This window comes from Ahaetulla prasina, chromosome 6, assembly GCF_028640845.1.
Source record: "Ahaetulla prasina isolate Xishuangbanna chromosome 6, ASM2864084v1, whole genome shotgun sequence".
NCBI classification, from domain to species: domain Eukaryota; kingdom Metazoa; phylum Chordata; class Lepidosauria; order Squamata; family Colubridae; genus Ahaetulla; species Ahaetulla prasina.
This window is the reverse complement of record NC_080544.1, coordinates 114,607,830-114,634,994: the sequence shown is the minus strand read 5'-3', so window position 1 is coordinate 114,634,994 and position 27,165 is coordinate 114,607,830. Positions and strand designations below refer to the sequence as shown.

At 48.9% G+C, this 27,165-nt stretch overlaps 1 protein-coding gene across 1 annotated transcript in view; it reads left to right on the top strand.

The window, feature by feature from the left end:
- The window catches only part of LOC131201442 (probable cation-transporting ATPase 13A4), a 93,299-nt gene that overhangs the window by 54,495 nt on the left and 11,639 nt on the right, over positions 1-27,165 (top strand). Inside the window, exons 29-47 of the mRNA XM_058189347.1 lie at positions 1,727-1,900; positions 2,474-2,614; positions 3,145-3,215; positions 3,312-3,392; positions 4,350-4,419; positions 5,072-5,206; positions 6,064-6,136; positions 6,411-6,542; positions 7,382-7,552; positions 11,861-12,018; positions 12,827-13,015; positions 13,847-13,908; positions 14,128-14,275; positions 18,808-18,894; positions 20,989-21,145; positions 22,533-22,650; positions 24,130-24,254; positions 25,370-25,539; positions 26,230-26,346. Of these exons, the coding sequence (XP_058045330.1) occupies positions 1,727-1,900; positions 2,474-2,614; positions 3,145-3,215; positions 3,312-3,392; positions 4,350-4,419; positions 5,072-5,206; positions 6,064-6,136; positions 6,411-6,542; positions 7,382-7,552; positions 11,861-12,018; positions 12,827-13,015; positions 13,847-13,908; positions 14,128-14,275; positions 18,808-18,894; positions 20,989-21,145; positions 22,533-22,650; positions 24,130-24,254; positions 25,370-25,539; positions 26,230-26,346 (2,379 nt within the window). The remainder of the gene's footprint in view (positions 1-1,726; positions 1,901-2,473; positions 2,615-3,144; positions 3,216-3,311; positions 3,393-4,349; positions 4,420-5,071; positions 5,207-6,063; positions 6,137-6,410; positions 6,543-7,381; positions 7,553-11,860; positions 12,019-12,826; positions 13,016-13,846; positions 13,909-14,127; positions 14,276-18,807; positions 18,895-20,988; positions 21,146-22,532; positions 22,651-24,129; positions 24,255-25,369; positions 25,540-26,229; positions 26,347-27,165) is intronic.

Below are 27,165 nucleotides of genomic sequence, written 5' to 3'. Positions count from 1 at the left end.
AACACGTCCAACAATCTTGCACCTGAAGATGACAAAATTAGGAAAATTAGGATGCATCTAATAGAATAACAAAATCATAGAGTCGGAGTCACGTTCTCGGGTCCGTGGCCACCTCAGCAGAGGAAGCCAGAGGAACAAATACCTTCAGCAGTATTTGTACAACATGCAAAGCTGGATTAATCTTAACCCTAGTTAGGTTTGGTGCTGTCTTGTCTTGTACAAATGGCTGATTTTAAACGGTCTGTGAATTCCACATGGAAATTCTTCACTTTTTTGCAGAATGTCTTGAAAGCTTCCTGTTTCAGAAGCAAATCCAAAATCCACATAGTATGCAAGACGGATACCTTTTATGCCTCTGGGAAATCTACTTGTTGAATATATAGATAGTTGCGCCAAGTACGAACAGCCAGGTCCACACGTGGAGGCCCAATTAAACTGAACTATTTTATTTATTTTATTTTATTTATTTATTAATCATATTTATATCCCGCCCTTCTCCCGAAGGACTCAGGGCGGTTAACAGCCAATTTAAAAACATAATATTCAACAAGTTAAAACAAGATAAAATTAATATAACTTATGGCCGAATTATCTAAAAACTAAACAGTAGCAATCTAAAACCCCATTAAAACAGCATTTTTAGGCTAGCCCTGCTCGATGGAATAAAAGAGTCTTCAGTTCGCGGCGGAAAGTCCGGAGGTCGGGGAGTTGGCGAAGCCCCGGAGGCAACTCATTCCAGAGGACAGGAGCCCCCACAGAGAAGGCCTTCCCCCTGGGGACCGCCAGTCGACATTGTCTAACTGATGGTATCCCGAGGAGGCCCTCCCTGTGAGAGCGCACAGGTCGATGGGAGGCTGTTGGTGGCAGTAGGCGGTTCCGCAAGTAGCCCGGTCCTAAGCCATGGAGCGCTTTAAAGATGACAACCAGCACCTTGAATTGCACCCGAAAGACCAACGGAAGCCAGTGCAGGCCGCGCAGGAGAGGTGTCACATGGAAGCCACGAGGTGCTCCCTCTATCACCCACGCGGCCGCATTCTGGATCAGTTGGAGCTTCCGGGTGCTCTTCAAGGGGAGCCCCATGTAGAGAGCATTGCAGTAGTCCAGGCGGGATGTAACGAGGGTATGGGTGACTGTGCAAAGGGAAACCCGGTCTAGAAAGGGACGCAACTGGCGAATCAGGCGAACCTGATAAAAAGCCCCCCTCGCAACGGCTGTCAAGTGATTGTCTAGAGACAGCCGTGCATCCAGGAGGAACCCAAGATTGCGAACCCTTTCTGGGGGGGCCAACAACTCGCCCCCAACAGTCAGCAATGGAGTAAGCTGACTGTACCGGGAAGCCGGCATCCACAGCCACTCGGTCTTGGAGGGGTTGAGCCGAAGCCTGTTTCTCCCCATCCAGACCCGTACGGCTTCCAGACACCGGGACATCACTTCACTATTGTGAAAAGCCTTGCACAGGAATCTTCTCAACAAATGGTCAGCACTGGTCAGAGATAGATAAGAGTCAATGGAATTCAAGGGAGGTTGGCCTTCATTTGCTTGTGGCTACGTAGAGATTCTAGGCTGATTCCCCCCTTTCACTCCACCCCCAAGTTCTGCCATCTCTCCTCCTGCAGGTGGACTGTCTTGAGAACAGCCACAAGATGAGTTTTTACTACGGTAGGACCGAGCCTTGACGCTGACTGAGTGGGAAGGGCCCCCTTCACGGCAAAGTCTTTCTTTCCAGGAGATCTTGGGCTACAAGACCAGGGGCTTCCGGAGGGCCCTGTGCCTGGCTGGCTACATCCTGTCCTGCGGGGGCCTCCTGCTTCTCTTCCACTGGAAACCCGAGTGGGACGTCCGGGCCAACTGCCAGCCCTGCAGCTTGGAAGAGGCCGACGTGGTGCTGCTCAGGACCACGGTAGGTGCCTCCCTCCTTTCTTTAGAAGCAACCAGATTCTCTTCGTGTCCATCTGTGGAAGTCATAGCTGAGAGTTGCTTCTTCTTCTGAGCAAGCCTTGCTTAGGCTTCTGGAGGGCTTCTCCTTTTTTGGAGGAAAGCCATGACTTCTACAATTCACAACTATTTGGTTTATTTGGCCACAAGATCATACTGTATTTGAGTTATAGAAATCCAAGGATTGGGCTGGGGGGAAATTGAATCCCCTGCAGCATTCAAGATTGGTGGTTTCTTCCTTATTTTTATCTAATGCTGGGTACTGGAGCCCTTCCTCCTCCTCCTCCTCCTTTCCCTTTTCCCCTTTCGCTTTGCTTCCATAGGAAAAGGCATTGGCATAATTTTAATGTTGTAAGTTGCCCAGAGTCACCTGTGGTGAGAGGGTGACAAATAGGTTTAATAAGGAAGCCAGAGGCTCTGGATCTCCACCTCCTGCTGGAGAGATTAAACCAGCCCTGCTCCAACTGACAGAAATGTCCCTGCCTGGACCTCCAGAGTCAGCCAGCGTCTCCTTCCTTTCCTCTTTTTCCCTTCCCAGGATGAGAGTAAGCGGTACACTCGGAAGCAGGTGATCGGCCTTGACTTCCAGGCTCTCTTGGGCACCAAAAAGTCGGACCAGAGCTTCAGCCAAGAAAAGCATTCAGTCCTATGGAAAGCCATCAAGAGGCCTGATGTGAAAGTGAGCCGGGGTCGAGGGGTGACCTGGGAGCAAGTGGGGAGGGGCTGCTGGTTCTGGTGTGGGGGAGGAACGCTACCAAGAGCCTCCAAACTTGTTTTGCTCTCCCTCCTGCTGAGCAAGTTCCATGTGGCACAGCCTGAGGCCAGAGCAAGGCGCAAGGGAGCCACCTCCACCTGTGAAACATTTGCAGACTTTGCCTGCATTCCCTTCCCGGTTTAAGACCTCCAGGTGCTGCCGGCCAAGGACCCAGGCAGGGTCAGGGTGATGGCCTGCCCCACATTGCCTTGGGGGGAGCACACCGCCAGTCACCCTTGGACACCCTGGCATTTCTTGGTGCCCTGCAGGGCAGAGGAAAAGGCAGCAGGAGCTCAGCCTGGGGAGGGTGACGGGGGTCTGTTCTCCATGCCCCCTTGACCCCCCCAGGCATCCTGAACCCTCTGTGTGTCCCTGAAGGACATGGACGGCCTTCTGCCCCCAGGCCTGGCTGGCCGGGACCCCTCCCCTCCTAATGTTTTTGTGATGTCTTGTAGGGGAGATATATCCAGGTACAAAAAATACGCTATCTCTGGGATTTTTCTGAGAAACACTTTGCCCGAGTTGGGTGAGTTTTCTGCTTCTTGAGAGGAGGAGGAGGTGGAGCAGCCGGAGGGCCCCTCGTGCCCCGGGCCCTCATGTTCCGCTGTGGCTCCTTTTCTAGGGCACTCCAGGACAGCAACACCTGCTACCAAATACATCACCAATTTGGAGAAGGGCTGGAGCGGAGGGAAAAGGCGCTCAGGTGTGTCCCCCTCCCCCACAATCAGCACCCCCCTTCCCCCCCTTCACTGCTTCTGCTTTAAACAGGGATCTGATTAAGGCTGCAGGATCCCCATCAGCCAGAAAGTGATCTTCACACATCTTTGTGATTTAAAACAACTCTAGTGTTAGAAATGTTTATTTATTTTTATTTATTTATTTTGTCACACAGTATATATAAGCATAAGCACGAAATAACTATACAATATATAAGTATATATATAAGCATGAGCATGAATTAACTATATTAATTGGATATAATGAAAGGAAACAATAGGACAGGAACGGTAGGCACTCTTGTGCTCTTATGCACGCCACTGAACGTTCCCCTGAATGTTGTACATGGTTAGATGTAAATGTTGCATTTAAATATTTTCGCAAACTTGAGTCTGGCCAAGCATCACACATGCAAGTAGACATATAGAATTAAGCCTGGATGGACATGCATTTCCTTCCTTCCTTCCTTCCTTCCTTCCTTCCTTCCTTCCTTCCTTCCTTCCTTCCTTCCTTCCTTCCTTCCTTCCTTTTTTTTTAAAGAAAATGTTGTATAACCATTTGTCTGAAATGGTATAGGGTTTCCTGCCTGGGCAGGGGGTTGGGCTAGAAGACCTCCAAGGTCCCTTCCAACTCTGTTATTATTATTACCTTCCTTCCTTCCTTCCTTCCTTCCTTCCTTCCTTCCTTCCTTCCTTCCTTCCTTCCTTCCTTCCTTCCTTCCTTCCTTCCTTCCTTTTTTCAAGTGCAGAGTGTTTCAAAAGAGCTTGTCTGTCCAGAGGAAACGCTCTCACCCTGATCTGGGTTTGGACCTTGGGGAAGGGGTTGTTCCTCCCTCCGAACCCTGACACCTTCTTCTCCCAATCTGGGCTGGCTGGGAGGGGTCCCTCTGCCTCCCCGCCCCCGGCTGCTGCAGCATGGACTGAGCTTCCCTCCCACCTTCCAGGAGCTCCATCTGTGGCCCCAACGCCATCGAGATCGAAATCCGCCCCGTCTGGAAGCTGCTCTTCAAAGAGGTAGCCGGCTGGTGTTTGCCTGTTTCTGCCCAATCTTTGGGGGACCATAGTGAGGAGCCTTGTGGGTCTGGGGGCCAAAGCCTGACCTCTTTATTCAGGGAGGTCTCAGGCAAAAGCAAAGAAGGTGAAGAGCAGAGTCGGGGAATCCAAGGGGTTTCTCCTTCAGGGGCCAGGACGTTTCTCTCCGGGGAGGCAAGGAACAGCAGATCATCTTCTCCCAAAGCCTGGCGGGAGCCAGAGAGAGAGGACGCTGCTCGTGATGCCCAGGGGCAGCTCCGGGTCCCTCAGAGCAGAGGCAGTTCAGCTGTGGGTGCTGGGCATCAGGGAGGGGCTTCCTGGCAGCTGAGCCCTGGCAAGGAGGCCGACATGGGCACCTCAGATATCTGGCAGAGGGCTGAACATTTGCTGGCAACCGGAGGTTGGCGCAGGGCTGGTTTGCTGCTGCTCCGGGTGCAGGTCAAAGCAGGGTTGCAAGGCCTCAGGTGCCCTGGGAAGGCCGTGGGTGACTTGAGGAGGCCAGCTTGCCCTGCCAACGTCACGGCTGCTCCTGCTGCTCTCCCAAAGGGCAGTTGCTCCAAGGCGGAGCGCCTGTGGGTGCTTTGAGGGTGCCCCACGGCTGCCCTGGCATCCCGCCCGTGTCCTCTGCCGCCAGATCCTGAACCCCTTCTACGTCTTCCAATCCTTCACCCTGATCCTCTGGTACACCCAAGGCTACGTCGAGTATTCCTCGGCCATCGTCATCCTCTCCGTCATCTCCATCGCCCTCACCATCTACGACCTCCGGCAGGTGAGCTCTCCTCTGCCCTGGCTGTTGGATGGAAGAGGCCCCCCACCCAGTGGCTGCCCCCAGCCTGTTTGATCAATGCCTTCACCTCCTCCTGACCCTCAAGGCAACATCCTTGCAACATCCCCCTCCCTCGCACAACAACCTTGTGAGGGAGGCAGAGGAGAGAGAGAGGCTGGTCAGCTTCTCTGGGCCAATGAGTCTCTTTCCTCTGGCTTTGTTCAGAGATGGAGTGACCTGCTCAGGGAACTCTGCCCTTGCTTGGGGGACTCAGCACTTCCCAGGCTGCAATGCTGCCTTTGGAGTGATGAGCCCATTTTGGGGTCCTGCAGACTTCTCCCCTTGGGGGTCAGTGTGGGGAGGCGGTCTCCCTCTTTCTGCTTTCCCACAAGGGCCTAGCAGCATCGTCTTCCTGGGGCTGTTTTTGTGTGCGTGTGGAGGCTTTTTACATTCTTGCCTTAGCTCACTTCCCCCCAATTTTCTTTGGGGGGCAGGACGCTGTTTCTTCTGTGGGTAGCTAAGAGACCCACAATCTGTCCCTGCATCCTCTGGCTTCAGAGAGTTGCATCATGGAGTTGAGGGAGACCCCTGTCAGGGAGCCCCTGAGAGGCCAATGTCTCCCCCCCCCACCCACAGCTTGGCTGATGATGAGAGGGAGAGTCTGGCTCCTTGTGGGGGTGCCTTGTGGGGGTGGGTGGGGGGCAGAGATTAATAAAATTTGGCAAATCTGATGCCCTCCAAGACCTGGATTTAGCCCTCTCTTCCCCTGGGGGCTGGGGGGGGGGCAGGGAAGAAAGAGGCAACCAGAGCCAGAGATGTCCTTTAACCTTCTCCCGACTTTCTCCCTTCCCCCATCCCAGCAATCCATCAAGCTGCACAATCTGGTGAAGGCGCACAACCAGGTGCAAGTCACTGTCTGGACGAAAGGCGAAGGTGGGTTTAGTGACCCCAGATATCCCTGCTCAGCCCTTTATAATGACTGCCTGTCACACCAACAGCATGTCATGGAGGCAGAGCGCCTCCTCCTGGATGACCAAGAGGGGACTTCAAGAAAGATCTCCCACCCTTTTCCTTCCCAAACTACGGCCCTTCCTGGAACAACCAACCTCTCCCGGCCTCCCCTGGGTGCCAAAGGGCCCTGAAATGAGGGGTCCGATGCTTTCGGTCCAGGGGTGCATCCCTCCCCCCACTTTCTCATCCTTGCCAGGGAGTTCCACCATGGAGTCCCGTCACTTAGTACCCGGGGACCTCCTTCTCCTGGAAGGCCAGCGCTTCTCCCTGCCCTGTGACGCCATCCTGCTGGAAGGAAGCTGCGTGGTCAATGAGGGGATGCTCACAGGTACAAGCCGGCTGGGCGTGTATCTAGGGGCGGTTCTGCTCCCCTCCCAACCTGTGGGTCTGGTGGGCCTGGCAGGACACCCCCCCCCAGGTGCTTTTTCAAAAGGCAGCTGGGCTTTCTTAATTCTTGAAAACATTTTGCTTCTCATCCAAGAAGGTTCCTTGGTTCTAGAACTAATTCAGAACTGAAGAGGCTTCTTGGATGGGAAGCAAAACGTCTTCAAAGAATAAACAAAGGAAGCCCAGTTGCCTGAAGTACCTTTGGGACCACTGTGGCCTGGATGACTGAGACCCTCCATAGACACGGAGTCTTGTAGGACGGACACTGGGGGGGTGGGCTTTGTGTGTTGGGGTATATGCACACGCTGTGGGGGCAGTGGGGATGAAATGCCGGAGGTCTCGGGATGGGGAGGACTTGCCCAAGGGGGCACTGCGCAGCTGCATCTATCCCACCGGGCGAGTGTTCCCCACTCTGGCTGCCTCTCCGCTTTGCAAGGTGCTTCTGCCTGAGGATACCTTCCCTTGAAGGCCATTTCTGGCCTTCTTAGCTTCCTGTTTGCTCGGAAGCCCACCTGCAGACACGGGCAGAGCCAAGGAGCCCTTCCCCCCCAACCTGTGGGTCTGGCAGGCAGAGCAAGGAGCCTTGTTTCATGTCTCCTGCACTGGCGTGAAGGAAGGAGCTTCTCTCCTGCCTCCTCAACCCCATTCCCCATCTTTTCTTTGCCTGGATCTGACTTTGGCTTGTAGGTTCCTTGGGACAACTGCTGGTACGTTGTCATACCCCGTTGGCTCCATATTGAGGAGGGGTCCTGAACTGTGTGGCTTTTCCTTGGCCTTTAGGTGAGAGCGTTCCGGTCTCCAAGACCCCCCTGCCTCACTCTGACAACACCCTGCCCTGGAAGGTGTACGGGATGGGCGATTATCGGCGACACGTCCTCTTCTGTGGCACGGAGGTGATCCAGACCAGGCGGGCAGGCCCAGGGCCGGTCCGGGCGGTTGTTCTGCAAACAGGTGAGTCCAGAACCAGTTGCTTTGCTCTCCTTGGAGACGGCACAGGTGGTGAGGGTCCCTGGTAGCATCTGTGTGCATGTGTGGGATGGGGAGAAGGAGCCATCCACCACCAGTTGGAGAGGATGCTCAGTGCTCAACCTTGAGAGTGTAAATAGAGCAATTGTGGGCAGTTATGGCAACCTTATGACCTGTGGACTTCATTTCCCAGAATTCTTGAGCCAGCTGTGCACAGGAATTCTGGGAGTTACAGGTTTACAGGTTATAAAATTGCCATAGTGAAGTGGAGTGACAGATTCCTGGACTTTAGAAGCAGTACGAAGAGATTTATGGCCTTTTGCTTTTACATTCACAACATTCCTGATTACAGATTTGGCTGGCCCTGGAGGTTAAATCTTGAATTTTACTCATAATTTCTTGATGGTCCACTCCCCAAAAATTCAGAACTCTAACACTTTTCAGTTAAGGAGCAAGTTGGATTTGGGGCACCTGATTTTTTTAACCATCCAGTCTGGACCCCAATCCCTCCAACTTGTTGGACAATCATTTTCAGACTTTGGTAATTCACCCCAGCTCCAAAAAACCCCAGACATCTGTTAGAAAGAGGCTGTCCAATTTCTTCTTTAAAACTTCCAGTGTTGGAGCTCCCACAACTTCTGAAGGAAACTTTGGTTCCACTGTCCTCACTGTCGGGAAGTTTCTCCTTAATTCCAGGTTGCTTTTCTCCTTGATTAGTTCCCATCCATTGTTTCTTGTCCTGCCCTCTTGGTGCTTTGGAGAATAGGTGGACCCCCTCTTCTTTGTGGCAGCCCCTCAATTATTGGATCACTGCTATCATGTCTCCTCTAGTCCTTCTCTTTGTGGGAGTAGACCTACCAAATTTATTTATTTATTTTATTTATTTATTTTGTCTCAACATTATATATAAGCATCACATAAAAAGATTATATAGTATATAAACATATATATGAGATATTATAAGCATATATATATAAGAAGAAAAAAAGAAAAGAAAGAAACAAGCAAACAATAGGACAGGAACGGTAGGCACGTTTGTGCTCTTATGCACGCCCCTTACAGACCTCTTAGGAATGGGGTGAGGTCAATAGTAGACAGTTTTTGGTTAAAGCTTTTGGGATTATGGGAAGAGACCACAGAGTCAGGTAGTGTGTTCCAAGCACTGATAACTCTGTTACAGAAGTCATATTTTTTGCAATCTAGATTAAAGTTTGAATCTATTGGTTGCTCTTGTATTATTGCAATTGAAGCTGAAGTCGTCTTTAACAGGAAGGACATTACAATAGATGATTCTATGAGTTAAACTTAGGTCTTGTCAAAGGCGATGGAGTTCTAAGTTTTCTAAGCCTAGGATTTCAAGTCTGGTGGGATAAGGTATTTTGTTGTTTTTAGAAGAGTGGAGAACACTTATAAAAGAAAAATATATATATATAAGCAAAAGTATGCAACAACCATGTTAATTTGTTATAACGAATAGGACAGGAATGGTAGGCACATTTGTGCTCTTATGCATGCCCCTTATTGTCCTCTAAGGAATGGGGTGAAGTCAATAGTGGACAGTTTTTGGTTGAAGATTTTGGGATTATGAGTAGAGACTATAGAGTCTGGTAATGAGTTCCAAGCATTAACGACTCTGTTACAGAAGTCATATTTTCTGCAATCAAGTTTGAAGCGGTTGACATTAAGTTTGAATCTATTGTTTGCGCTTGTATTATTGCGATTGAAGCTGAAGTAGTCTTTTACAGGAAGGATATTGCAATAGTTGATTCTGTGTGTTAAACACAGGTCATGTCGAAGTCGGCGGAGTTCTAAATTTTCTAATCCCAGGATTTCAAGTCTGGTGGCATAAGGTATTTTGTTGTTTTCGGAGGAGCGAAGAACTCTTCTAGTAAAATATTTCTGGACGCGTTCAATTGTATTTATGTCAGAGATCTGGTATGGGTTCCAGACAGATGAGCTGTATTCAAGAATAGGTCTGGCAAATGTTTTGTATGCTCTGGTTAGTAGTGTAGAGTTTTTGGAAAAGAAGCTGCGTAAGATTAGGTTTACAACTCTTAGAGCCTTTATTGCTATGTAGTTGCAGTGGCCTTTGGTATTTAGGTCATTTGATATGAAAACTCCAAGATCTTTGACAGGGTGGGGGTCGTCAGTAAGGTAATGACCATCAAGCTTGTACTTGTTGATAGGGTTCTTTTTTTCAATATGTAAGACTGAGCATTTGCTGGTTGAGATTTGGAGTTGCCAAGTTTTAGACCAATCGGATACAAAGTCAAGGTCTTTTTGGAGGATAGAAGTATTGTTAGTGGTATTGAATAGTTTGACATCATCAGCAAAGAGAACACAATAACTTGAGATAAGGTCACAGAGATCATTTATGTATAGTATGAAGAGCGTTGGTCCAAGAACACTACCTTGGGGAACACCACTTTTGACAGGAACAGGATTTGATAAAGCATTACCAATTTTGACCACTTGTTGTCTGTTTGACAGGAAGGCATTTATCCAATTGTGAAGAGGTCCTGAAATGCCGTAGGATTTTAGTTTGAGGAGAAGTTTATCATGTACTACTGAGTCAAAAGCTTTGCAGAAGTCTATGTAAATTGCATCTATTGCTTTTCCTTGATCAAGGTTAGTAGTCCATATGTTTTTGCAGTGGAGAAGTTGTAAGTTACAAGACAATTTTTTTCTGAAACTAAATTGTTTATTAAGAGAGAAGGTTGTTTGTTTCAAGGTGGAGTGTAATGGATTGGTTTATGATAGATTCCATTACTTTGCATGAGACACAACATAGAGAGATAGGTCTGTAATTTTCAATTAGGCTGGGATCTCCTTTTTTTGAAGATAGGGATGACTGTGGCTAGAGACCAGAGTTTGGGAAGGGAACTAGTCGTGAAGGCTTTATTAAAGATTATGCTTAGGGGTTCTGCTATATTAATTGAATTTTTTTTTAAAAAAGTATGCACATAGTCCATCAGGTCCAATAGATAATGATGGTTTCAGGTTGCGAAGAGCTTTTTCAACATTATCTTCTGTGAAGTCTATATGTGTTAAGTCGTTGCTAACATTTTTTTGTACGATTGAGGAATGTCAGATATGAGCCATCGCTGTTTACAAAGACTGAGCCGAAGAATGTGTTAGAGGTTTGCTTTAACTGTTTCATCAGTACATTCTTTGCCGTTTGATTCTTTTAGCGGTGGAATGGATCTTGTTTCTTTAAGTTTATTGTTTACAAAATTATAAAAAGCACAATTGGAATTAGTGCGTAGAAGGTCTTCTTCTTGCTTGGTGTGGTAAATGTTACATTCTGTTTTTATTTGGTTGCAAATATTTCTGTAGCGGTTTTTGAAGTTTGCTACATAGCCCTTTTTGTTTCTTCTCCAGAGGGATTTTTTTTGGATTTTTTTTGGGATGGTTCCTGCAACCATCGTTCATATGGTATGACACCAATCCTGCGCAGACTGCACTGGCTACCTGTAGCCTTCCGGGTGCGCTTCAAGGTTTTGGTAACCACCTTCAAAGCGCTCCATGGCATAGGGCCGGGTTATCTATGGGACCGCCTACTGCTACCGAACACCTCTCACCGACCCGTGCGCTCTCACAGAGAGGGACTCCTCAGGGTGCCGTCAGCGAGACAGTGTCGTCTGGCGACACCAAGGGGAAGGGCCTTCTCTGTGGGGGCTCCCACCCTCTGGAACGAACTCCCCCCAGGACTCCGTCAACTTCCGGACCTCCGAACCTTCCGTCGCGAGCTCAAGACACATTTATTCATCTGTGCAGGACTGGCTTAGATTTTAAATTTATAGGGGTTTTAAATTGGTTTTAATATTTATATTTATATTTTTTAATAATTTGGCATTAGAATAAGTTTTTAATGATTATCTTAATTTGTATATAAATGTTTTATGTGCCTGTGAACCGCCCTGAGTCCTTCGGGAGATAGGGCGGTATACAAATATGAATAATAAATAAATAAATAAATAAATATGTTTTAGTCAAGCATCTGAAAGCAGGACAAGAAGCAACAGATGGAAACTAATCAAGGAGAGAAGCAACTTAGAAATAGGGAGAAACTTTCTGACGGTTAGAACAGTTAATCAGTGGAACATCTTGCCTCCGGAAGTTGTGAATGCTTCATCACTAGAGGTTTTAAAAAGAGATTATCTGAAATAGTATAGGAGCTCCAGCTTGAGTGTGTGTGTGGGTGGGGTGGGGGTTGGACTAGAAGACCTCCAAGGTCCCTTCCAACTCTGCTCTTCTGTTCCTCCGCCTTGGTGGCTGCCTCTTTCCCTGAAGGCTTCAACACCGCCAAGGGAGACCTGGTGAGGTCCATCCTTTACCCGAAGCCCCTGAACTTCCGGCTCTACCAACAAGCCTTCCAGTTCATCGTGGGCCTGGCTGGGATTGGCATCCTGGGGATGATCTATACCATCTGCTTGTATGTGATCCTGAAGGTGGGTCCCAGAAGCAGCCTCCCCCCCCCCAAAACGCAAAACTTCACCGGCAAGCAGGAGACCCGAGGCTGCCATGGCCCTCCCTCCCTCCCTCCTCCCTCCCTCCGGCTGGGCTCTGCTGCAGCCTGTCCCGGCACACCAAGAGAGGCACAGCTCAAGCAGCAGCGTGGAGAATGGAGGCACCTCTGCTCGGACAGTCTTCCCAGCCCCAACTCTTCTCCCAGTTCAGCCAGAATTACAGGTAGTGCTCGACTTATAACCATTCACTTAGTGACCATTCAAAGTTACAAATGACTTATGGCTGTTTTTCACACCTACCACAGTTGCAGCATCTCCATGATCACGTGATCAAAATTGGTTCACATTTATGATGGTTGCAGTCCCGGGATCCCCTTTTGTGACCTTCTGTTAAGCAGACTCAATTGGGAAGCCAGATTCACTTAACAACCATCTTGCTAACTTAATAGCTGCAATGGCCGGAAAGGACGCAAAAAGGAGAAAAACTCGCTAAACCGCTGTCTTGCGTAGCGACAGAATTGTTGAGCTCAATCATGGCCATAAGTCGAGGACTACCTGTAATGGCCTCTTCCCTGCAGCCTTTCTTGCTTCCAATGACAGCAAACGATACACCAAATCCTCCACCTCTGGGCTGGCTCTGAATGGAAAGAGAGCCCCGCCCACTTTGGCACTGCCAATCATCCACTCCCCCCATCAGGGCTGCCTTCCTGGGGGTGGGGGAACTGGGCCCCCCTGGACGGGCTCCTGGGCTCGCTCTGCCCACCCCCACCCGGGTCATGTCCTTTCCCAGCAACCAGCGTCGGACACGGTGGCCATGGCGCTCCTGCTGCTGACTGTCCCGGTGCCCCCAGTCATCCCAGCAGCCTTGACCACCAGCATCGTCTACGCCCAGCGGAGGCTGACCAGGAAGAAAATCTTCTGCATCAGTCCCCAGAGGATCAACATCTGCAGCCAGATCAACCTGGTCTGCTTTGATAAGGTACAGCTCTGTGTGTGTGTGTGTGTGTGTGTGTGTGTGGGTGTGGGTGCAGGGCATGAGTGTGTGAGAAGCTCCCCTGGGGAGGCTGGGCTGGATTCTGGGGGGCTGTTCTTGGTCCGATGAAAGTCCTCAGGGACTCAAGATCAGTCAATGAGGGGAACGGAAATTGCCCCAGAAGTTGTGGGTTCTCCATCAATGGAGATTTTTAAGAAGAGACTGGACAGCCCCTTGTCTGGAATGCTATAGGGTCTCCTGCTTGATCAGGGGGCTGGACTAGAAGACCTCCAAGGCCCCTTCCAACTCTGTTATTCTGTAATCCCAGATCAATTAATCAGTGGAACAGCTTGTCTCCAGAAGTTGTGGGTACTTCATCAGTGGAGGTCTTCAAGAAGAGACTAGCCACTTGTCTGAAACAGTCTAGGGTCTCCTGCTTGGGGTTGGGCTAGATGACCTCCAAGGTCCTTTCCAGCTCTGTTATTCTGTCATCGTCCTTTCACTTACACTCTGCAGAATTCTCTTTCTTCCTACCTGCCCACCTCTCCCGTCTCCTCCTTTGTTTCCATTCACAAATAGAAATATTTGTCAATGTTCAACCAGGGACGACGTATGTTTAATGTTGGCTTTATACATCTGCACATTTTTCTTTATAATTTTTTTCTTCTGGTTTGTAATTTTTGTCTTTGTCTTTTTTTTTCCCCCTCTTGTACTTTTTAATATTTTATCTTCCAAGGAAATTTTAAAAAATATTTTTTAAAAAACACCGAATAGAGGGGCAGCTGTGCCTGCAGCCCCCCCTTGTGGGGCATAATCCTGGTGCTTTCTTTCACCCAGACAGGCACTCTGACCGAAGACGGGCTGGACCTCTGGGGCGCTCTTCCTTGCCAAAACCAGAGGTGAGAAATATCTGACCCGAGATTAAAGAAGGCAAGAAAGGGGAAGATTGTTGGAGATCCCAGGGAGTCTGGGAATTTGGTCCTGCCAGGCAATGAAGCCCGGCATTCTCCTGCTAGCTGCCTGGGGGTGGGTGGCAGGACTCACGTCTGCCCAGCGAGTCAGCTGGGAAACTGCCCTCCTCCTGCCTTGAACCCAAGTGACCCCCACCTTCCCCTCAGTTTCCAGAGCGTGCACAGCTTCTCAGGGGCTCCGTTGCCCTGGGGGCCACTCTGCAGAGCCATGGCCGCGTGCCATTCCCTTTTGCTGCTGGATGGGAAGATCCAGGGAGACCCACTGGACCTGAAGATGTTCGAGGGCACAAACTGGGTGAGCCTCAATGGACGTTCTCCCACCTCTTGTGGGCAGGGGAAGAAACTGCCCTCCTCCTCCAATGTCCTCCCTTCCGCCCCACCAGCTGCAGTGAGCACTTCCAGGGACATTCCTGCTGGTGTCACCCACTGGCAAGTTTCGGGATGGCACAGAGAGGATGGCAAGGCAGCCAGTCTTTCCTTTTAGCAGAAGATTGCATGCTGGGCTCTAGGCTCCCTGCAGAATGGGGAGGGGTGATGGGATGGGATGGGAAGAGGTTCCCCAGGAAGGGAAAAAGTGAAACCTTAAGTCTTCAGAAGGTTTTCTTGGCTGGACAAATTCCTTGGGGGCATCCGTTTGACCCATCAGTTGATAGCCAAGGGCAGGCCCTGCACTTCAGCTAAGCCCTGAGGGTAGGAACGGGAGGCTCTGGAGCTTCAACTCAGTTCTTTGCTCCAGGGAAGGGCAGCTGGGGGGCAGACCCATGGCTCTGAGGATGCTACCTAGTTCGGTAATACACATCCACAAGGAAACTACCAACCTCAGAGAGCTCCTCCTTCTCCCTTCTAGCACTGATAATGTTACCTAGTTGGGTCATGAAACATCTGGAAGAAAACCACAGTGTTTAGAGAGCTCCTCCTCCTCCTCCTCTTCCTCCCCCTCTTTTGCCATTTCTAGCACTGATGATGTTACCTAGTTGGGCCATGAAATGTCAGAAAGAAAACCCAACAAGCTCAGAGAGCACCCAGACCCCACGTTTAACTGTTAGCTACAAATATTCTCTTCTGTTGGTACAAACTACAAACCCTTCTATTCTAGCAGGTGGCAGAGATAGAGAATTGATGGGTGGCTGCCAGGATGGCAAAGCTCTTGGATGAGGTACCTGAGGGTTTCTCTGGATCTGTAAGCTCTTGTGAACCTTCTGTGAACCAACATGGTCCTCCACCTTCTGGCTTTCTCCAGAAAGCTCTTCAATTCAAACTGAATTTCAAACACAACAGAAATTGCTCTGGGTTGTTTGGAGGGTTTCCAGACACCTCTGACATGAGAAACTGGTGGAGGTTTTGCTTGCTGTGTTTGTGGCTGGCACAAGGTTGGCACAGTAGACTCCCGGCCTGCTGCATCACATAGCCAAGGTTAAGGAAATTCAGCAGGAAGGCTGCCCTTTGGGGCTAATTTCATGTGCTTGGAGCTCGGTTTACCTCCAGGATGGGCTTCTGTTTGCTTGCAATGTGCTAGTTTGAACGAAGGGTTGGTCCGGTCTCTCTTGGTTCCTTTCTGGGGCTGTTTGTTTAATTTTGTCACACTTAATTGCAACGACTTTTCCACTTACATTAACATGTGAAGTAACTGCACACCCTGGGATTACAGGCGATTGACTGTCCTGTTTCTCAAGAGGTCACGCTGAAGAAAGAGTTTGCTGAGGAAGAGAGCTTGGGTGGGGCTGGGGGACACTCAGAAGAATGCCTGGAACAGTACAGAGTTTCATGTCTGAAATGCTCTAAGCAGGTCTCCTGCTTGTGTAGTGGGTTGGACTAGAAGACCTCCAAGGTCCTTTCCAACTCTGTTATTCTGCTGAGATACGGAAGAGGAAATTGGCTGCAAGAAAGAGGCAGGTCTGGGATGAGACAGTACATCTCAGAGCCCCTCCCCGCAAATGAGAAAGAGCCCCCTGCCAAAACTGCCTTGGGGGCCCAAAGGAGAGTGTGTGGGAGATGATCAAAGCCTCGGCTGGCTAAAGAGGAGAGGAAGTTGCCTTCTGCAGAGGAGGCTGCTCCTATCAAGGTCGGGGTGTGTGTGTGGCTTTTTGGTCATCCCAAACCTGGCAGGGCTGGACCCCCAGCCTGGCCTGACCCCATAAGGGGCTCAGCCAGGGTGACTGGTTAGGGATTGGCCTGCTTCAGTAGAAGAAGTGCAGCTGGAAGGCAGAGCTCTTCAGACATGGCCTACAACTTGTTCTGAAGACAAGACCCCGAGACCTGAAGATTTCAGATACTTCAGCCTGGAAATGAGCAACTGAGGGGAAAAAATTCCTGATTTTATTTTATTTATTTATTTATTTTGTCACACGGTATATATAAGCATAAGCATGTAATAACTATACAATATATAAGCATGTATATAAGTTTGAGTATGTAATAACTATATTAATTGGATATAACGAAAGGAATAATAGGACAGGAACGGTAGGCACGCTGGTGCTCTTATGCACGCCCCTTACAGACCTCTTAGGAATGGGGTGAGTTGGATGCAAATTAGAGCTTTTCCATCAGTGCTAAGAAACTTAGGTCCTGTCTTGAGGGGGGAGCAAGCTGTGTACCTTCCATGCTGTGAGCAAACTGCACAAGTACACAATCCTGTACGTACGCAACCCTGTCTCCCCCCAGCCCCAGCCCCGACCCCCACCTCATACTGGCTCACATTTTTCCTGCCAGTGTTCTGCTTCTGGTTTGCCCCCCCCCCCTTCTCTCTCTCACATACACACACACACACACAGGCAGCCCTGGAAAACAGCCACACTTCAACCCACTTTCAATCACATTTGAGGCACAACCGGTTCTTTGGAAGACACAAAGGCCCCGTGAATCTCAAATAATAGCAAAATTTTACTGGTTAAAATATACATCTTCTCTCTCTCTCTCTCTCTCTCTCACACACACACACACACACACACACACATCCCTCATCCACACTTGTTCATCTCCTTCTTAACTAGCCAAAGGGACAGAAACCACCAAGTCTGGATCCAAAGACAATTCACAGAAGTGAGGGGGGGGCTTCATTTTGTTCCCCCAGAGTCCTGGTTTTGTTGATTGACAAGCCTGGTAGCTATTGGTGGATTTGGGGAGGGGGCTCCCATTTGCTCAACTTTTTTTGCCTGGTTTAGGTGACATGGGACTCGGTGGCTCAGAGGCTAGGATGTTGAGCTTGTAGATCGAAAGGTCGGCAGCTCAGCGGTTCGAATCCCTAGTGCTGCCGTGTAAGGGGGTGAGCTCCCGTGACTTGTCCCAGCTTCTGCCAACCTAGCAGTTTCGAAAGCACATAAAAATGTAAGTAGAAAAAATAGGGACCACCTTTAGTGGGAAAGGAATAGCGTTCCATGCGCCTTTGGCGTTGAGTCATGCCGGCCACATGACCACGGAGACGTCTTCGGACAGCGCTGGCTCTTCGGCTTTGAAACGGAGATGAGCACCGCCCCCTAGAGTCGGGAATGGCTAGCACTTATGTGCGAGGGGAACCTTTAGGTGACATGTTTTCCTTTATTTCTTTAAGGACTTTCTTTCTTAACTACAAGGGATCCTTTAGATGAGATTCCTGGGCTTCCGTCCACCCTCCTTATGCACTCACCCCAGTCTTTGGTTAGGGGGCAGCTGGGAGACCATTCCTCCAGCCTCTCTATGGAGATTCATAGAGTCCAGAAATATTTTACAAGAAGAATTCTCCACTTCTCCGAATAGAACAAAATACCTTATGCCACCAGACTTGAAATCCTGGGTTTAGAAAATTTAGAACTCTGCCGCCTTCGACATGACCTGAGTTTAACCCATAGAATCATCTATTGCAATGTCCTTCCTGTTGAAAACTACTTCAGCTTCAATCACAACAATACAAGAGCAAACAATAGCTTTAAACTTAATGTTAACCCCTTCAAACTTGATTGCAGAAAATATGACTTCTGTAACAGAGTCATTAACACTTGGAACACACTACCTGACTCTGTGGTCTCTTCTCAAAATCCCCAAAGCTTTAACCAAAAACTGGCTACTATTGACCTCACCCCATTCCTAAGAGGTCTGTAAGGGGCGTGCATAAGAACACAAAAGTGCCTACCGTTCCTGTCCTATTGTTTCCTTTCAATATATTCAATAAATATAGTTATTACATACTTATGCTTATATATATACTTATATATTATATAGCTATTTCATTTCAAGTTAATGCCTATATATACTGATATGGCAAAATAAAAAAAATAAAAAAAGAATAAGAGATCATCCATCATCCAGGTCATGGCTGACCCAAGGATGCGTTTCCAAAAGGCAGTTGGTCTTTCTTTGAAAACGTTTTGCTTTTCATCTAAGAAGCTTCTCCAGACTTCCTCCCTCCCTTTCTCTCTCTCTTTTTCTTTTCTTCTTCTCCCCTCCCCCTCCCCTCCCCCTCCCCCTCTCCCTCTCCCTCTCTGAAGAACCAAAAAAGCTTCTTGGACAAAAAGCAAAATGCCTTCCAAGAAAAAAAAACCCAGGAAAGTCCAGTTGCCTTTTGGAAAAGCATCTTTGGGACGATTTGAGGAGAGGTGCAAACCCAAAATCACCGTTGCAAACACCCCAACTCCTAACACAACGGCAGCCCCCAAGTCCTAAAACCCCCCAACTGGATTCTTTCAGAAAGCAGAACCAGGTTTCCTGCAGGCTGAATTCGCACTTCTGGTTCACAACCAGAGCCTCCAGGATATCTTCTAATACTTCTGCTTGTTTTTCACACTTCTGGTTCACAACCCTGCAGCCTCCAGGATACCTTCTAATACTTCTGCTTGTTTTTCCTCACACCAGGAAATGGAAGAGCATCGGCCGGACGAGAGCAGAGGCAGCCTCCCCGAGTCCTGCCTCCTTGTAAAGCCGGGCCCTGCTGCTTCCCAAGTAAGCCGGTTCTCAGGCCCTCCTTTGTCCCCCTAGAAAGTGGGGCAGGCAAATGAAAAAGGTAGAGGGTCTCCTGCTGGAGCAGGGGGATGGACTAGAAGACCTCCAAGGTCCATTCCATTCCAGTTCTGTTCTGATTGATTGATTGATTGACTGGTGGAAAATCAGGGGTGGGAATTCTCTGACCAGGAAAGCTTGTTGTGGGGTGGGGGTGGGGAGGAAGTAAGCTCGCAACAAACCCGTCAGAATGGATTTGCATTTGGAACTGATTTTCTGCCCACATGCAAGCAGGCGACAAAAAGGCAGAAGGAGGTCTGAGTATTTGAGCAATTATGGCATTATTATTTAATCTTTCTATTTATTTAAGCCAGCAGTGTCAGGAGCACCTCCCGCTGCTTCCTACTGCTGCCAACTCGCTGGTGAGGGGCCGGGGGAGGGTCTCTGTTCAAGTAATCTGGATTTAGAGCTTTACAGCTTTAAAAGTCAGGATAACGGTTGAATGGAATTGGGAGGTAGGCTGGCCACAATGCCACAATGAGCCAGGATTTTGGCTTTGGAAGGAGCAAAGACCTCCACATTTTTAGATGAAGCTTCTCCCCCATCGGATCTCCCAGCCCATAATAGTTCCGTCTTATCTAGATTAAAGTTGGGTGCCCTCCTCCTTGCGCCCACAGTTCATGCATTCTCCTCCTGCTGAAGGCTGGGTGGGAGACAGTACAGTAGCCCTTGACTTACAACCCTTCGTTTAATGAACATCTGAAGTTACGACAGCACTGAAAAAAGGGTCTTCTGAGCAGGTTTCATACTTATGACTGTTGCAGCATCGTTGCGGACACCGGCATGTAGTTGTGACCGTTGCATTGTCCCAGGGTCAGGTGATCATTTTTTGCCATCTTCCAGTGGGGGAAGCTGGATTCGCTTAATGGCTTCTTGATTCATTTAACAACTATGGCAAAATGGGGCAAACATCACTTAACAACTGCTTTGCATAGCAGCAGAAATTTTGTGGACGTAATTCAAGGACTAACTGTATTAGTGACCAAAATTGCCTTCTGGGGGCCATGAGCAAGGAAGCTGGCAGTGCCCACAGTCCAAAGTTCCCCTGTGCCACCTTCTGAAGCCACTGGGGTTCAGCACCGGGCTCCCCCGCCAGACCAAGTCAGGATCTGTGGGAGGAGACCCGGGTTGGAGGCATGGACACCACGGAGAGAGAGGTTCCCTCCTTGGCTCTTCCAGGAGGCTCATCCACTGGGACGGCCAAGCTTCTTCCTTCCTCCAGATCAGATCCAGATGCAAATTGGAATTGGACGTAACCCAAATCTCCACTCTCAGGTCCTGAGTTTAGCTCCAGAACTGAAGATCACCCACAGCTGTGGAAGTCTGTGCAGGGGGCTGGACTAGAAGACCTCCCAGGTCCCTTGTTATTCTGTTTACAGCACAGCTTTATGAACTCACAGCCCTGAGGGCAGTTGGCACCTGTCTTTGCCTCCAACAAGCATTTGTTCTGCTTATAATCCTCCCCTGGCTCCCCTGATGGGCAGCTTGTGGAATTAAGCCTCAGCCTGCCCTGATGCCACCCTGTCAGGCACGCCCGGCCAGGAAACGGAAGGTTTGGATGCTTATACAATGCTACTTTTATGATGAAAAAGTTGCCGTAACAGGCTCTTGCAAACCCGGAGACACTCCTCCCTTCACGAGGACTATTAAAGGTCAAGCCTCAGACACCTCCTTCAATTGCACGTCTTTTGCAAAAGCCTTGACTTACGTAATGGAATACAAATGTCAGCAGGGAGGTTTTCTAGTCCAGTTTCTACTTAAGGCAGGGCACCCTATAACATTCCATAAAAATGGCTGTCCAGTTTCTCCTTAAAAACCTCCAGTGATGGAGCACCCACAACTTTTGGTGGCAAGCAGTTCCACTGGTTAATTGTTCTCATTGTTAGGAAATTCCTCCTTAGTTCCAGGTTGCTTCTCTCCTTGATTAGTTTCCATCCGTTGTTTCTTCTCTTGCCTTCAGGCACTTTGGAGGATAGGTGGAGCCCCTTCTTCTGTTCCTGGGGGTGATTCCTGCCTCTGCTTCTCTCCCCTCCCCAGGCCCCCATGGAAGGGATCCTTGTCCTGCATCAGTTTCCCTTTTCCTCCTCCTTGCTGAGGATGTTGGTCATCACGCAGGAACTTGGGAAGAGCGGCTTTGAGCTCTACATGAAGGGAGCCCCCGAGACGGTGGCCAGATTTTGTGAAGAGATGACCGGTAAGGGATGAAGAACCAGCAGCCTCACGTCAGAGAGGGACCCCCCCCCCCCGCCTCAATGTTCGGCCCCAGCCTAGACAAGGAACAGGGGGGTTCCTCTTGGCAGACATGCAGGAATCATCTTGACATCCCTGCAGGCCACGTTCGCGTGTGGAGTCCTGGAGATGACCAGATGGGGTTGCAGACTTGGGGAGGTTTAGTAATAGCACTTAGATTTATAGGATGCTTTACAACTCTCCTGAGCAGTTTACACATTCAGCATCTTGCCCCCAACAATCTGAGTCCTGATTTTACTGACCTCGGAAGGATGGAAGGCCGAATCAACCTTGAGCTGGTCAGAATTGAACTTCTGGCTGTGGGCAGTCAGGAAGGAAAGAAGGAAGGAAAGAAGGAAGGAAGAGCACTTGGACTTACATACACAGTGATTCACAGCCCTCTCTAAGTGGTTTACAAAGTCAGCCTCTTGCCCCCAATAATCTAGGTCCTCATTTTACCAACCTCAGAAGGATGGAAGGCTGAGTCAAACTTCAGCCAGTCAGGATTGAACTCCTGACTATGGGTAGAGTCAGCCTGCAACCCTGCATTCTAACCACTGTGCTACCAGGGTTTAGCAGTTCCCCTTCACCCCAAATTGAAGCCCAGCTGGGAACCATCTCTTGTATTGGCTGCCCATCTTACTTTAGGGTAACTCCAGGTGACCCTCATAAAAATAATAAAAAAATAAAACTGTACAAAGATAAAGGCATAAATAAAATAACATACTTCATACAGCCAAATACAGTGGTCCAATTATAGATGGGGATGGGGACTCAGTTGTTAATCAATCAACCAACCCCACTGTGAACTTCCTTGCTTCAATGGCTTATTCAGGGCAGGTGTGTTCCTGAGTTTTTCTGATGCACAACCGAGGTGCAGAGTCCATTGTTCGTTTGGGGGCTTTTCCATAATTGATGACTGTACCACATGGTGGCTGGTAGAGGCCTTCTCTGTCTGGGGTGGCTTTCCTCCAGTTCCAGTTGGGTCCGTTGGCCAGAATCCAGAAAGGAGGGCTGGACCAGGTTCAGGCCCAGTTTGAGATACCGTGAAGGCTGAAAATCCGAGATTGATTGGCCAAACAACCAGGCACTGATTCCTGCCTGGTTGGTGGGGATGAAGGAAGAGTTAGGAAGGTCTAGGGGCAGATAGTCCAGGCATGGGTGGAAGACGGAAGGGCCTGTGGGGAGAAGGACCCCAAAGCCATGGCTGAGGATTGTCTAGCCGCTCTGGTGCCTTCTGCCTCACCCCAATGTTGCCTGAACAAATTCAAAAGCATGGGTGTGTGTGTGTGTCACAGCATGTTGGGTGACCATCTTCTCACCACTGACTGCAGCCTCTCTCCCTTTCCCAGTTCCAACCATCTTCCAAGCTGAGCTGAAGCACTTCACGGCTCAGGGCTTCCGAGTCATCGGCCTGGCCCACAAGAAGCTTGAGCTTCCCCAAGGAGTGATCTTCAGTGACCTGGAGAGGTAAGCATGCAGAGGGGCAGCTCCAGCCCACTCTGACCTTCTTGCAGGGGGACTTAGGACCAACATGGCATGATTCAGCTTTCCAGCTCACACGCTCATATTCTCGCTTCTCCAGATTTTAGCTCTTCCAAAAGCTGGTGTCCAAGGCAACTGGAGAGGAACAGTAGAACGCAGAACATAGCCCCACAGGGTTATAAGTGGAATTAGAATAACAGTTGGAAGGGACCTTGTAAGTCATCTAGTCCAACCCCCTGCCCAAGTAGGAGTCCCTACACCATTTCTGACAGATGGCTGTCCAGTCTCTTCTTGAAAGCTTCCAGTGATGAAGCTCCTACAACATTTGAAGGCGACTTCTGTTCCATGGGTTGATTGTTCTCACTGTCAGAACACAGTTCAAAGGGACCTTGGAGGTCTTCTAGTCCAGGAGACCCTACACCATTCCGGAGAAATAGTTGTCCGGTCTCTTCTTAGAAACCTCCAGCGTGGGTGGTGAGAAGGAAATGTTTGAAAATCTCTCAATCCCAGCACACCATGCATCTACCTGGCCATCTCTGGAGTACACACATATCTATTCCTTATGTTCCTCTACATTAAAAAGCCCCAACCCTTGCAACTTTTCAGCTGGATTTCCTTGCCATATCTTCAAAGAGAAAGGCCCCCAAGTAAGCCCTGCTCCAGGCAAGCCCATGCAGGACAATGAGAACAATTAACCAGTGGAACTACTTGCTTCCAGAATTATGGGTGCTCTATCAATGGAGGTTTTTAAGAAGAGACTGAACAGCCACTTGTCTGGAATTGTAGAGGGTCTCCTGCTTGAGCAGGGGGTTGGACTAGAAGACTCCCAAGGTCCCCTTCAATTCTGTTATTCTGTATTCTATTCTGGAGAAATAGTATCTGGTAGAAGACCATTCAAGATCCTAGAACTAAGGAGAAATTTCATGACAGTTAGAAAAATTAATCAGTGGGACGACTTGCCTCCAGAAGACAGACACAGACTTCAGAGGATCATTAGAACTGCAGAAAAAACAATGGCTACCAACCTGCCTTCCACTGAGGACCTGTATACTGCACGAATCAAAAAGAGAGCCGTGAAAATATTTACAGATCCCTCACATCCTGGACATAAACTGTTTCAACTCCTACCCTCAAAACGACGCTATAGAGCACTGCACACCAGAACAACTAGACACAAGAACAGTTTTTCCCCGAAGGCCATCACTCTGCTAAACAAATAATTCCATCAACACTGTCAGACTATTCACTAAGTCTAAGTTATGTACACTGAGAGCATACGCACCAAGGCAAATTCCTTGTGTGACCAATCAATAAAAAAAGAGATATTGGTCAACCATTTGTCTGAAATTGTATAGAGTCTCGGGCTCGGGTTGGACTAGCAGACCTCCAAGGCCCCTTCCAACTCTGTATTCTGTGAGCTGAGGACAATCCATGTTGCCCCTTCCCTGCCTCTCCTTCTCACAGGGAGGAGCTGGAGTCCGGCCTGACCTTCCTGGGCCTGCTGGTCATGGAGAACCGCCTGAAGAGCGAGACCCGGCCGGTCCTGCAGGAGCTCAGCCAGGCCCGCATCCGGAGCGTGATGGTCACAGGTGTGCTGGGAGGGAGAGCCCTCTGCTAGTGGTCACAGGGGGAGGGGGCTCAGCCCTCTGCTAGTGGTCACAGGGGGAGGGGGCTCACTGGATTGGGCAAGTCATCGTCCAAAGTCTTTCAAACTTGTCCCACTTGCCTTCTGGGGCAGGAAGGTAGGGACAGCCAACATCTTAGTATGTTTCAGGTTTCCCAGGAACTTCTCCCATTCCAGTGCTGCTTTGGTCTGGCTGTCCCAGAACTGTCGGCTAGCCGGTACTTCTCTCCTCAGCCTCCAATTCCCCCCCCCCCATTTTTTCTTCCCTCCTTTAACAGTGCCAATTCGGTGGCTTATATTCCAGAAGTGCCATGACGCCTCCTAGACTTTCCCAACCTTTTTTGACCTCCAAAACCAGAAGTGCAGCTCTCAGGATCACGTCACAGCAGAAACTGGGAGTCTTTGAAGCCACCATGGGAAAGGGCTGCTTTGGACCTTCCCAGATCTCTTCTGACCTGGGCTGCCATGTGGAAACGGTGGAATCCTGGCCCATATTTAGATAGTTGGGCTCACATCTCCAAGCTCCTGGTTATTTTAAAAAAGATTCGGGCTTTTGAGGGGGTCCTTGGCCCTTCTCTGAACTTGATTGTTGGTTGCAGCACAGACGATGTTGCCTAATTTGAGTAATGAAACATCTGCAGGAAAACAACCAAGCTCATAGACCACCAAGGACCCCACAATTTTCCCTCTCCTCCTTCCTCACTCCTTCTAGCACTGATGATGTTACCTAATTGGGTAATGAAATGTCTCCAAAAAAACAACCAAGCTCAGAGACCACCAAGGACCCCACAATTTTCCTTCTCCTCCCCCCTCCCTTCTAGCCCTGATGGTGTTCCTTAGTTTGGATAATGTAACATCTGCAAGAAAACCATCAAGCACAGAGAGCATCAAGGACCCCTCATTTCAACCCTCATCTACAACTATTCTCCTTTATTGGTAGTTGAGCTTTTGCTGCCCAGGAGTTGATGCTGGGCCTCTGAGAGACTTTGCTTGTTGAGCTCCAGATGTGCCGATCATGGTGACAAACATGTTTCCTTTTGAAGGCTGCCCCAACCTCATCTCAGCCTTGTTTGTCCCCAGGTGACAACCTCCAGACGGCCATCACCGTGGCCAAGAGCTCTGGGATGCTTCCCAGCACCAGCCAGGTGGTCCTGGTGGATGCCCAGGAACCAGAGGATTCCTGCCCAGCATCTGTGACTTGGCAGCTGGTGGAGGAGAAGGAGGCACCCTTAATCATGGGCAAAGAAAAGGTAGGGCAGTTGCCCCAGAGGAGAGGTGGCCTTGGAAGTTGAGCAGGAAGGGCTTGGAAGAAGAGGAGGAAGAGGCTGATCTGGGTTGCTCGTCGGCCAGGAGAGGGGCAGGCTGGCCATGTTCATCACCTTCTTAGAAGACCATCTTGGTTTCTCTAGCCCAAGTTTCATAGGCTCAAACTGGAGAGAGTGTCAGGCTCCAAAACCCAAGAAAGACCCGTTATGATCCTTCTAAGCAGATTTTTTTAAAAATTGTTCTTCACCTCTAGACAGAATCTTGCCAGGCTAAAGCATGCTAACATCTCCATAAGGCATATACTCTGGGAACTGTTAGGGAGGATCCGTCTTCACCACTTTCTCCCACACAAGCTCTCTGAACTGAGTTTTCTCTTACCCCTCCCCCCTCCCTCCTGGAGATCCATCTCATCACAAGTCCTGCTTTCAGAGGAGGGAGGAGGCAGGGGGCGTGGGTCTGCCCCATGACATGGCGAGGGGAGGTAGAGGGGAGAGAAAATTTGGGCAGCAGCTGGCCAGTTGGTAATGGGATTTCCTGGAGGGAGCAGAGAGCAAGTTCCTTTGATGATCTTGGGATAATTCACTCATCGTTAACTGGCTCAGTCTCTATGCCTTTCATTTCCATGAACCCCTCACAGGAGTGAGGCCGGACAGTAATTGAAATCTGATTTTCAGGACCCCCGTATCACACTAGAGGACCCCAGTGCAAAAGAGAGGGACAATTTCCACTTTGTCTTGAGTGGGGCGTCTTACCAGGTGCTGTCCAAGCACTTCAGCAGCCTGCTGCCCAAGGTGAGTGGGGAGGGGGCCTCTTTGCTGTGGACCCTGAGTGGGGAATCAGTTCCCTTTTCTTTTTGATTTTTCATTACAAACTCAAGCTGACCAAATTATGGAGGCTGAAGCCAAATACCCCAATTCACTGGCCATTAGGTTGGGAGATCTAAACAAGGCAAACTTAAGGAAAGAGCTACCAAAATACTTTCAGCATGTCAATTGTCCCACTAGAGGCAAGAACACTTTAGACCATTGCTATACAACACTAAAAGATGCTTATTGGTCTTTACCACGAGCAGCTATAGGACACTGCATGATTCCTCTTGTACCTGCTTACAGGCAAAGGCTTAAAACCACAAAACCAACAATTAAATCATTGAAGACTTGGATTGAGGAAGCAAAGTTAAAGTTACAGGCTTGCTTTGACTGCACTGATTGGAATATTTTTGAAGATACCTCCGCAGACCTGGATGAACTCACAGATACTGTAACATCATATATCAGCTTCTGTGAAGACCTATGTGTACCGACCAGGAACATGCGAATATACAGTAGCAACAAATCTTGGTTCACAGCTAAACTTAAGCAGCTATTATTTATTTATTTATTTATTTATTTATTTATTTATTTATTTATTTATTTATTTATTTATTTATTTATTTATTTATTTATTTATTTATTTATTTATTTATTTATTTATTTAGATTTTTATACCGCCCTTCTTCCGAAGGACTCAGGGCGGTGTACAGCCAAGTAAAAATCACTATATACACATTAAAAGAGATGTGTATCATTCTACACCATTCCAAAGAGGAAGCCTACAGAAAAGGTGATAAA